At 41.5% G+C, this 12468-nt stretch overlaps 2 protein-coding genes across 11 annotated transcripts in view; one reads left to right on the top strand and one right to left on the bottom strand.

Moving 5' to 3' along the window:
* The window catches only part of RPN2 (ribophorin II), a 60684-nt gene extending 55200 nt beyond the window's left edge, over positions 1–5484 (bottom strand). For both annotated transcript variants that reach the window (XM_003983488.5, XM_006929762.4), the window contains exons 1-2: positions 5353–5484; positions 803–996 (exon numbers count right to left, since the gene is read on the bottom strand). In XM_003983488.5, coding sequence (XP_003983537.1) covers positions 803–996; positions 5353–5365 — 207 coding nt within the window. In that variant the 5' untranslated portion in view covers positions 5366–5484. The remainder of the gene's footprint in view (positions 1–802; positions 997–5352) is intronic.
* Positions 3349–12468, top strand: part of MROH8 (maestro heat like repeat family member 8) — a 60526-nt gene continuing 51406 nt past the window's right edge. For 6 of the 9 annotated variants that reach the window (XM_045053648.1, XM_011280885.4, XM_019826538.3 and 3 more), the window contains exons 1-3: positions 3350–5499; positions 8633–8754; positions 11057–11202. In XM_045053648.1, the coding sequence (XP_044909583.1) occupies positions 5213–5499; positions 8633–8754; positions 11057–11202 (555 nt within the window). In that variant the 5' untranslated portion in view covers positions 3350–5212. Of the gene's footprint in view, positions 5500–5706; positions 5825–8632; positions 8755–11056; positions 11203–12468 lie in introns of those variants that run through there. The other 3 variants (XM_019826542.3, XM_045053650.1, XM_045053651.1) reach the window with 3 other exon arrangements.

Here is a 12468-nt window from a genome sequence, read left to right on the forward strand (position 1 = left end):
CACAGAACTGCATGCATTCTGTCAACCACCTGAAGAAAACTGAAGCACATTCTTCCCCAGAGCCTCCAGATAAGAGCCCAGCCTTGGCCAACACCTTTACTTGGACCTTCTGTGACACTAAGTAGAGAGCACATACAAACCTGCCTGGACTTCTCACTACAGAATTATCAGCTAATAGATGAATACTGTTTTAAATAACTAAATTTATAGTCATTTGTTATGCAGCCACAGAAAACTAATAACCCAAGGCTTATATGAGAAACCTGGCCTTAATCCCTTTACCCTAGCTATCCATGCTACTGTAATAAATAAAATGTAAATTCACTTAAGACTGTTCCTAAAACCAGGTAAAGTTTTAGTCATGATGCATGTTCTTCATCAAAGTTCCAAAAAAACAAAAAATCAAAACTGCCTGATACAGTGTCAGTGTTTAATAAATATGAATGCTCTCATCTTGAATTCCTTTATTATTTATGAGTCACACGTACAGGGCACTTAAGAAGTCCATGTGGTATTGTACAGTCTCACTCAGAACTATAGCAACAGTTTCTAGAGGTAAAATGTCAAGTTTAAAGTAAAATGTCAAGTTTCTAAGACTCACTCTTCTTTATATTCTACTATAACACCTGGCATGGTCCTAAACATACATTAGGCACTAAGAAAAAAAAAAGATCTGGCAGATGGAAATAAGTATTTTTTACATTGGATTTGCCTTGGTCTTCCTCAAATGAGCAAGAGTTAGTTCTGAAGTACACAAAAGGAACACAGTCAAGGGATGAGGCCAAGACAAAAGTAGCCTTACCTTTACATCTGGCACCTGGGCACCAAGGCTGCTGAGTCCCACGATGGAGTAGAAAGCAGTTTCCAAACTTGTGAAGGGGCGGTCCAGTGAGGCTTTCAGTCTCTCCACATCTGGCTTGGTGAGGTAGTGAGTGGGCGTCAGAGCCTGGGTGCTGGCTATGATTGTCAGAGCCAACAGGAAGACAGTGCTTGAACCTTGGGGGGAAATGACTATTAAATACACTCCACAAACGATTCCAAAGTTCTACGTACAGTTCCAATGATGGCGTACACCAAGGTCTGGGAACCAAATCATAAGAGGAAGTGGGAGGGGACTGGGAGGTTTAAACTGGAAAGAAGTCCTAGGGAAGTGGTGGGTACGGTCTCCTTCATCCATCTGAAGGGCAGTCCTCCTGGCAGCCTCTGTGGGCTGAAGCACAGAACCCATCATGCCACTCCATTTCAAGCATGTTTGTAACTCCTATGCCGCTAGGACAGGCCCAATCCTGACCCCTCACCACGGCCTTGCCTGCCTCTCACAGGATCTCTTCCCTCACTCTTCCCTCCATCTGTGGCTCTCTGGCTCCCTCTGTTCCTCTAATGAGTCATGTTCTTCCCTACCCAGCACTTTTTCATGCTTTCCCTTACTTCAACTTTGCTTAATTTTTACTCAGATTTCAGTTCAAGTATCTCTTCCTTAAAAAGCCTCCCAACAGCCCTCAGTACTTGGGTTAGGTCCCCAGTACTATAGTGACTTATACAGCCACACTATAAAGTACTATAAAGAATGTGACCTCTGAGGCCAGGTTTAAATTCTAGCTCTGCCACTTATTAGCAGTGTGGCTGTGGCAGTTACAATGTGGCCAACCCATGCCTTAGTTTCCTCAAGTGTAAAGTGGGGAGTAACAGTACCTACCTTAGGGGTGTAATGAGGATTACATGAGTTAACATAGAAAGATCTTAGAGTAGTGACTCTTACAGCAAGAACTACATAAATGTTAGCTACCTCTATTAGCACCACTATTGTTGCCAGATCAATGCATAGCAACCGGTACTTCTTCCATGTAGTCTTTTTCACAACCATAAGTAATAGTGTAATGTCTGATTCCTCTGCTAAACTGTAAGCTCCAGGATACAGTTTCTCCGATACATCCCCGTATTTCCAAGTATTACACATCACTCGGCATACTACTAAATTAATATTTGCTAAATACATGGAAAGAAAAGTTAATCCTTGTCTATTACGCTCCAGGAGACAGGAAGCAGTTAGGAATGGTATATTCTATGGGCTGTTTCCTGAATTGTCCGCCACCCGTTTGTACAACATCCATCCTTCACCACCACCACCTTATCCATACTTTTCATGGTTTCAGTTACCCATGTTCAAACACGGTGCAGGACTGTCAGGTCAACAGTAGCCTAACGTTACATCACAATGCCTGTGTCATTCACCTCACTTCACCTCATCACGCAGGCATTTTATCACGTAGTTATCTATATCAAGAAGGGTGAGTACAGGACAAGATATTTTGAAAGAGAGGGAAGACCACATTCACATAGCCTTTAGTACAATGTATTGTTGTAACTGTTCTTTTACTATTAGTTATTGTTGTTAATCTCTCACTGTGCCTGATCTATAAATTAAACTTTATCATAGGTATGCATGTATAGAAAAAACACATATGTATAGGGTTCAGTTTTAGGCACCCACCGGGGTTCTTGGAAAGTATGCCCTGCAGATACGGGAGCACTACTATAATCATGAGGCTAATAGAAATGGTCCTAAACCTCTGCCTATAGTGTCAAATTTACTTTGAACTATAATCCCTTAAGAAAGGCATTATTAGGGAGAGCCTGGCTGGCTCAACTGGTAGAGCATGTGACACTTGATCTCAAGGTTGTTGAGTTCAATGCCCACATTGGGCATACAGATTCTTTTTTTTAAAAAGCATGATTGTATCTATTTTACAAATAAGAAAACTCAGAGTGAGAGTAGCCTGCAACCGATCTTGGACTCAAACTCAAATCTAACTAAAGAGGTTAGATAATTATTTTTTGGAGTATATTATATAAATGATGCCTACATTAGTGCTACTCAGAATCGTTCTTCTATGAATGCTAGTTCTATTTAAATCCTTGTGTATGTGTTAAATAATCTAAAAAATGTGAAAGTTCTTTTTAAAGCACTAGAAAGAGAGGTGCCTGGGAGACTTAATCATATGAGCATCCGACTCAATGTTGGCTGAGGTCATGACCTCATGTTTTGTGAGATCAAGCCCCACATGGAGCCCTACATTTTGGGATTCTTTCTCTCTCTTTCTGCCCCTCCCCTGCTCACGTTTCCTCTTTCTCCCTCTCAAAATAAAAAAATAGACATTTTAAGAAAACACTAGAAGGGGCGCCTGGCTGGCTCAGTCAGTTAAGCATCCAACTTTGGATCAGATCATGATCTCGCCATTAGTGGCTTCGAGCCCCGTGTTGGGTTCTGTGCTGACAGCTCAGAGCCTGGAGCCTGCTTGGGATTGTGTCTCCCTCTCTCTCTGCCTTCCCCTGTTCACTCTCTGTCTGTCTGTCTCTCTCTCTCTCAAAAATAAACATTAAAAAAAAATTGTTTTTAAAAACACTAGAAAGAAATCTATAAGGCATTCATTAATAAAATATTTATTGGATGCCTACCAAGCCCTATTTTTGGTATTAAAGCAGGAAACAGAAAAAACAAAACAAGACCTCACGGAGTCTACATTCTAGGGTGAAAAGAAAGATATCACACAACACAATTAAGAAACATTACTTATCACGTTAGGTGACAATCATTATGGAGAATAAAAAAGCACAGAAGAGATTCACTGAGAAGAACTACAATTTTTGATATGAGAGTCTACGAAGGTCTAACTAAGAAATAAAACTACTGTGTATAGACCTGAAGGAAAAGAAGGAGCAAGTCACAAAGACATTTTTGGGGAAACTATCCCAAGAAGAAAAGCAAGTGCAAAGACCCTGAATCAGCAGTATATATAGTATTCTTGGATATTAGCAAAGAGGAAAGTATAGCTAGAGTAGCATAAGCAAAGGATGAAAAGTATGGAAGCAGTGATAAAGGCAGCAGAGGTTAAATCTGAAGGGCCTTTAACATCTTTGTAGGGCCTCTGGCTTTTAATGAGATGGGAGCCACTAGAAAGTTTTGAGGAGTGATTTGATTTACATTTTAACAGGATCATTGACACAACTGTCAGGATTTAATGGGATCTTGACACAATTGTCAAGAATAAACAAAACTGTGTTGAGACTATGCAGGAGAAAGGACCTAAAAAGGATCACCAGTTAGTAATAACCCAAGTAAAAAGATAATGGTGGTCACAGCCAGGGTGACAGTAGTAGAGGTGAGAAGCAGTCAGAGTCTGGCTAGAATTCAAGGTCAAAGCCAGAACTTTTAAAGGATAGAAAAATGCAAGAAAAATCTGAATCTCCAGTGCTTTGTATACATGCATGTACTCAATATATTAAGATCTAGTAAATGACTATGAAAACATGTGTGGGATATGCCCATACTATATGCTAAGTACTTGGCATGCACTGAGTCATTAAATCTTCACAACATGCAAATGAGTGTGGTTTACAGACCAAGAAATTGAGACTCAGGAGTTACGTGCCCTAAAAAACAAATGAGAATCAAACTGCAGGCATTTTGAATCCAAAGTTTGTTTTTAACCACTCTATCACCCTCAACTTTTCAAAAACTGGAACAATGACCCAGTATCTTAATCACTGTTATCGTGGGCAAGTTACTTCTCTTCTTTGAAATTCTGCCTTCCTATCTGTCAAATGTAAGTAATAGTACACATGCCCCACGCCGCCGTGGTGAGACTACATGAGGATTCCATTCTGCACAGTGCTCACTCAATAACTAGCAATGCAGTTAACTTCATTGATGCTTGCTTAGTGCCATATACTATTTTAACTACGCAAGGGAATCAGCTTATTTTGATACAGCAATTTATGCAGCGGATAATGTGACTGATCTAGTTTACAGATCAGAAACTGAGGTGCGGAGAGGTTAAGGAACTTGCGCTGGAACACAAAACGAACACTTGGCAGGCTACAAGCATGCACCAGGAGAATCTAACTTCAGAATTTATACCCTACGTTCTCAGGTGAGTGATTTCCTTCCTCCTTTTTACTAAAAAGGAAACCACGGTCCAAAGAAGAACGATTTGGCCGCAAGCTTCCACTCAGGCACCCCCCGCCGGCCCGGGAGCCGCCGCGAGTCAAATGAATGAAGCCAGACCTACGGTTAACCGCGGCCCCCGGTTGGGCCTCGGGGGCACCCGTAGCTCCACGCCGCACTCGCACCCACCCCACCTCCGCTTGCCTGCAGTCCCACTAGCTAGACAGCCCTCCGTCACACACTCGACCCCAAAAAGAGCCCAAGCACATGCCCCTTCCCCACAGGGGAAGAGGCTCCCGCCTGGCCGGCTCCCGAGTGGCGAGCACTAGCCTCCCGCGTGCTACGGCCTACTCGCCCAGGCGTGCCGGCCGCGGGACCCCGTTGCCGAGCCATGCACAACGCCTCACCCGGCGACGCCATTTCTCCGAGCAGGTCCCACCAGGGCCCGAGCCGCAGGCTGACTTCCGCTCGGGAAAGTGGCGCCAAGAGCGCGCCGGAGGGGACGCCAGGGACTCGCGGCGGTCTGCGCGTGCTGGGATGGGATCTAGACACAGGTCAGTCCCTGCCGTCCCGCTGGGTCGGGCCAGTCCCAGCAGCTGGGGCCTGAATTCCAGTCCCCACGCACAAAGGGCGCCGCGGTCCTTCTGTATAGGCCCGCCTCCCCCCCGCAACCTGGCCCATTTGGAACCGGCCGCCTCGCAACGGTCTTGATCCGGGCGCTACCGGTATGCGGTTGGATAAGGCTTTGGGGAGGGCCCAAAACGGGGCCTCCTCTGATTGGCCAATCGCGTTGATTGGCCGATCGCGCCGTCACTCAGTCTTCTCTCTGCAGCCCGGCCAATTTTAAAGGAATGGGTAGGGTCCCTTGAGGAGGGGCAGGTAATATTCGAGGGCTTAGGTTTTCTTTTTCTTTTCCTTTTAATTTTTTTTTCCTTTAAGGAATTATGGCAGTTTCCTCCAAAGACTGTTTCGCTCGTTAGTAACTGACCTATAGGTGACGTTTAGTACCCCTCAAAATAACTCTGAGCATATTAGCCCAATTTTACAGAAGTAACAGGGTCAAAAATAGAAGTGACTCCTGAGACAAAAGCAGCTTGTTTGTTTTAAGATAAGAAGAATCCCGTAATAATAATAAAAAAAAATGAAAGTGTCTTATCTAAGAACTCAATAATAACTAATTTTAATAATTGAGCGTTTACAGGATAGCCCGAGCGTAGTAAGCATTCTCCGTACTTTATTTACTCCTTATCACCATTCTGTGAGGTTTGTACTGTTATTCCCATTTTCTAGAGAAAGGAACTAAAGATTTGAACCCAGACATTCTGACTCCATAATCTGTGCTTTTAACTGTTAAGAACATCTAAAAGCATGCACAATATGGTAAATATTAGTGTCCCCAATGTCATTACCCCAAATAGGGAAGAGTGAGGTCTTTCTGTCTGCTACTGTGCTATTAAATAAAATAGATACTTACATACTAGTTATACGTGAATATCTGAATTTGACTTTAAATTAATTAAAATTAAAAGTTCCTGGGGCGCCTGGGTGGCGCAGTCGGTTAAGCGTCCGACTTCAGCCAGGTCACGATCTCGCGGTCCGGAAGTTCGAGCCCCGCATCAGGCTCTGGGCTGATGGCTCAGAGCCTGGAGCCTGTTTCCGATTCTGTGTCTCCCTCTCTTTCTGCCCCTCCCCCGTTCATGCTCTGTCTCTCTCTGTCCCAAAAATAAATAAAACGTCGAAAAAAAAATTAAAAAAAAAAAAAAGTTCCTTAGTTGTGCTAGTCACATTTCAAGTGCTCAATAGCCACATGTGGCCACTGGATATCATTTTGGACAGCACAGAATTATAGAAATTTCCAATATCACAGAAATTTCTAATGGATGGTGCTGATAGAGAATATATATATATACATATACATATATGTATATATATACATATATATGTATACATACATGTATACATACATACATGTATGTACATGTATATACATATATATACATATATATATACATATATATATACATATATATATACATATATATATATATATATACATATATATATATAAAACTCTTACTGGAGCACCTGAGTGGCTCAGTCAGTAAGCCTCTGACTTCTGATTTATATTCAGGTCTTGATCTCGTGGTTGGTGAGGTCGAGCCCTGTGTGGGGCTCTAAGCTAACAGTGCAGAGCTTGCTTGGAATTCTTTCTCTCCTTCTCTTTCTGCCCCTCCCCTGCTCAGGCTTTCTCCCTCTCTCTCAAAATAAATAAATAAATACTAAAAAAATCTTCCAACTCAATAATAAGACAACCAGTGTTGTGCTGGAACCATCTCATACTGACTTGCGAGACTCACTTATTAAATTTAGCAAGAACTTTTCAAATTGGTTGTTAAATACAGCTACTTAGAAAAATTAAATTATACAAACTTAACAATGAAATAAAATCGATTGAAAACCAAACTCATCATTTCGTTATTATTTTACTACATTTTACCATTGTGTATGCTTTTATGGTTGTTTATATCTATTGCAGTCATGGTGTAGGCACATTTGCAGCTTTACCAGATAATGCCAAATTATTTCCAAAATGGTTGTACCAATATACATTACCAACTCTGACTTATAGGAGTTCTGTGCTCCACATCTTTTTTTTCTTTTTTAATGTTTATTCATTTTGAGAGAGAGAGCGAGAAAGAGAGGGAGAGAATCCCAAGCAGGTTCTGTGCAATCAGCACAGAGCCCGACGTGGGGCTTGATCTCACAAACCATGAGATCATGACCTGAACTAAAGTCAAGATCTGGACACTTAGCCAACTGAGCCACTCAGGTGCCCCCCCCCGCCCCGCCCTGTTCCACATCTTTGTCAACATCTTATATTCATGCCAATGTAAAAAAAAAAATTCAGGCAATATAAAAGTTTAAATACCATAAGTTTTCCTACACGTCTCCCAACATTTGTGTGTGTGTGTGTGTGTGTCTGTCCATATGTACACACACAGTTTACACACATTGCTCGACAACTTGCCTTTTCATTCATTACTATATGCTAAACATTGAGAAAATAGAGATCTATTCAGTCACTCAGTCAGTTTTTATTGAACATTATCTTGTGCCTGGCAGTATTCTAGTCTCTTAGAATACATTCGTGAACAAAGCAGCCAAAGATCCTTGGCTTCATGGAACTTACATTTTTTTGCAGGAGGAGATGATAAACAATATCATAAGTAAGTGAATGATACATTAAAAGGTATTGCATGCTATAGAAACAAAAAGTAGGAAAGGGTAAGGGAGATTAGGGAAGGGGAAATTGTTCTACCTCAGTTTCTTTTAACAGCAGCATGGTATTTCTTACCTATCCATTCATGCCCCATGAGGCTGACAATGTGCTAGGTGCTGGGAATACAGCCATGACCGTGTAGAGAAGGTTTCTGTCCTCATGGAGCTTACAGTCTGATGGGAGACAGTCAACAAACACAAATGAACTTGATAGTTGTAGGTAATGGTTAAATACTATGAAAAAAAAATTAGAAACCAGCTGTGGGACTGCGTAGGGAGAGGCTACTTCACTTAGACTGGTGACCAGTAAATGCTCCTCTGAGAAGGTGACATTTAAGCTTTCACCTGAGTGATGACATGGAAGCAGTCCTAAAATACTAACCTTTCTAATCCCCTCTTCATTCCTAGGATCTGTAGTCAGGAAGAAATAGTGATCCCCTGTGCTTCTGACAATGATTCAGGAAGTGTGGATTTGCAGCTGAGCAACTTAGAGGATGTTAAAAACGATGCAAGTAGCCTTGAACTTACAGGTGAAAGGAGGAAAGGATTTTTATTTATTTATTTATTTATTTATTTATTTATTTATTTATTTTTGGCAGGGACTTTTCAAGTCACATTGCTGGATAAGAGCCCTCAACTAGACTTTGACAATGAATTTGGTCCCTGCATTTAAGAGCTTGGAATATGGTTGGCAAAATGAGATAAAATATATTTGTGTAGACATATAGGAAACTGTGACAGGCAATCCTGCAGACTTGCACAGAGTCTAGGTGCTGGAAGGATTCTGATAAGAGAAAGATGGTTGTAGGTGGAAACTTGATTGGGCTACAGAATATCTATCTTTTATTCTGCAAACATTCATTGAGTACCAGTTGCTGAGTATACAGTAATGAACAAGATTGACATGTTCCCTGTCCTCAAAGAATTTGCTGGAAAGGACCAAAAAAAGTAAACATATCAAATAAAGTATGATCTGTAGTTAATACTCTGAAAGAATTATACAAAGGGCTGAGACAAAAAGTAAGGGAGATGGGAACCGATTTTAAGCCATGGTTGTCAGAGAACACCTATCTGAGATGGTGTGGTTCAAACCTGAAGGAGTCCTCCAGGATGTGAAAGAACAACCCATGCAAGAAGTAGAGGAAAGAACATTCCAGGTGGATATAATAGCATGTGCATGAGACAGGAAAGACTATTTAGGAACTACATTTGCTCATTTCTACACTCAATCAACAAATATTTATTGAAGCCCTATTATGCTATAAACGCTGATCTAGCTGCTGGAGATCTACTAGTGAACAGAACAGACTTATAAATAAATGACTGGAACTCAGTTTAATATGGGAGTGGGGATAGGGAACAAATATAAAGAGGTTTTTCAGCAGCTAGGAGGATACTTAGTCAAAACGGGCAAAGAGAGGATTTAAGAAAGGCATCCTGGCACAGAGCCCTGAAAGATGAGTGGGTGCTAGCTAGGCAAACAGGGTAGGAAGTAGGGAAGGTGGGGAAGAAGGAGAAAACATGCAGAGAGAAGGAAAGCCCATGCAAAGATGAGAGGTGAATGAGAACAGGGCTTCTAGTGCGTGAGAAGAATGTGACAGTGAGTTGCAGGAATCTGCAGGAGAGGCTATGATTCAGGAGACCAAAAAGTGTACAGAAGAAGGGTGGTAGAAACCCTCAGATGATGGGTATGTAAAGGGGGAAATAGTAAGACTGTTTCCCCGACAGGAATAAGGGATTTGGTTTAGTAAAATAGAGGAGGTAAGGATGCAAAGCAATACAAAGAGGGAAAGGATGCCACCATAATTGTCACTCAACAAAGGAATAATATTTACCAACACTTCCTTGGTGCTAGCTCTGTATCAACCAAATGAGGTAGGCTCTATTATCATCCCCATTTTGGAAATGAAGAAATATGTCCGGAGAAAGTAAGATCACACAAGGTCAGAATGCTAGAAAGAGGCAGAGCAAGGATCCAAGTCTAGGCAGACCTACTCCATAGCCTGTGCTCTTAATCAAAGTATATCCCAGGTCTGGAAGGAGAGACTTCAGATATTTACTGCAACCTGGTCCAGTAGGGAGAGATCAACAAGGGGCTGCTACCATATTTTAAGCTCTTGTCACTACAGAGTCATAGACTTTTTTTTTTTTAATGTTTATATTTGAGAGAGAGAGACAGAACATGAGCAGGGGAGGGGCAGAGAGAGAAGAGAGGGAGACACAGAATCCAAAGTAGGCTCGAGGCTCTGAGCTGCCAGCACAGAGCCCAATGCAGAGCTCAAACTCACAGACTGCGAGATCATGACCTGAGCCGAAGTCAGATGCTTAGCCGACTGAGCCACCCAGGCACCCTAGAGTCATAGACTTTTTAATAATAAAATCTACTATTCAAATGCTTATTGGAGGCCACATACTGAGATAAGTCTTTTGTATTTATTACCTCACTTAATCCTCATAATAACCCTGTCTTACAGGCGAGGAAACTAAGGTTCCAAGAGGCAAACTAACTTGATAAAGATCATGCAACTAATAAGTAGTAGAGCCAGGATTCAAATTAGTCTCAAACTGAGATATAAAGTCCGTGCTCTTAACCACTCTGTCATAGCTCACACTTAAAGGTTTTTGTAGCTTAGGACGCCCTTAAAGAATGTTGAGTTTGTAATTGAGAAAATTGAGACTCAGAGAGCAGAAGGGACTTAGTCAAGGTTGCAGAGCAGATAGTAAAGGTGAGACCAGGACATGCCTAACCTGATGTCCAGTGGCTCTCCCCACTAGACTGTATAACTTTACGTAGTATGGAGGCATCACCTGCTGTGTTCGTTTTGGTATTAGACTCGGACATCTCTGACATCGCTGGACTCCCTCAGGAATCTCTCACAGATAGCTTCAGACACCTGACCCAACAAGGCCCCCTCAGTGAGCCCATTGTTGAGAGGCTGATCCAGTCTATCCAGGAGTTTTTTAATGGTGACCTACAGGTATGCGCAAGCAGTCTTACCTAGTTATCCAACTTATTCCTCCATTTTAACAAATATTTTAAACATTTATTGTTTTGTTAACATGCAAATATAACTGATATTCTAGACTATAAAACTGATTTATGATTATATTTTGATAATATACGTATATACATTTATAAATTGTATTTATACTTGGTTATAAAAACTATAAAATTCCTATTAAAGGAAGAAAATAAAAATAAAAGTCTTTACAAATCCCACTCTCCTAAGATAACTAATGTTAACGTTTTAGTGTATTTATTTTCAGTCTTTTTCTTCAACACATATAAATGCATGTAATTAGGCATGCCTGGGTGGCTCAGTTGGTTAACCATCCAGCTTTGGCTTGGGTCATGATCTTGCGGTTCATGGGTTCAAGCCCCGTGTCAGGCTCTGTGCTGACAGCTCAGAGCCTGGAGCCTGCTTCAGATTCTGTGTCTCCCCCTCTCTCTCAGAGCCCCCCTCTCACATCAGAGATGGTGGGAGGAAAAAAGTTTTCTAGGTCAATACTATAGATCTATATTTTCCTACTTAGCACAGTATTCTGTTATTCAGGCAAAACATTCATTCATTAGTTTATTCTGTGAGAGCACATAACAGAAGAATTTATCTTAACCTTGGGCATTTCTTTTTTTTAAATTTTTTTTTAACATTTATTTATTTTTGAGACAGAGAGAGAACATGAACAGGGGAGGGTCAGAGGAAGAGGGAGACACAGAATCTGAAACAGGCTCCAGGCTCCGAGCTGTCAGCACAGAGCCTGACGCAGGGCTCAAACCCACAGACCTCAAGATTATGACCTGAGCTGAAGTCAGACGCTTAACCGACTGAGCCACCCAGGCGCCCCAACCTTGGGCATTTCTGAGGAAGGACACCTTGAGCTCAGATCTGAGGAATGACTAGGAGACACTAGGAGAAGTTAGAATTGGAGGAAGTATTCCAGAAATAGGACATGGTATGTTTAACAACCTTGAGGCAGAAAGGAGAAGAGCATGTTTTATGAACTGAGAGAAGCCTGGTATGTTTAAGTGACAGTATCGAAGGTGTCTGTCATTTGTCAACAGACACTTAGGTTGTTTCCATATCTTGGCTGTTGTGAATAATGCTGCGGTGAACCTGGGAGTGCAGAGGTCTCTTTGAGTTCCAGATTTCATTTTCTTTGAATATATATATGCAGATGTTTTGGTTTGTAAAAATTATTCAAGCTTTACATTTCCTTTATGTATAATGCTAATTAAAAATTTT

The sequence above is a fragment of the Felis catus genome, chromosome A3 (assembly GCF_018350175.1).
Source record: "Felis catus isolate Fca126 chromosome A3, F.catus_Fca126_mat1.0, whole genome shotgun sequence".
NCBI lineage: Eukaryota > Metazoa > Chordata > Mammalia > Carnivora > Felidae > Felis > Felis catus.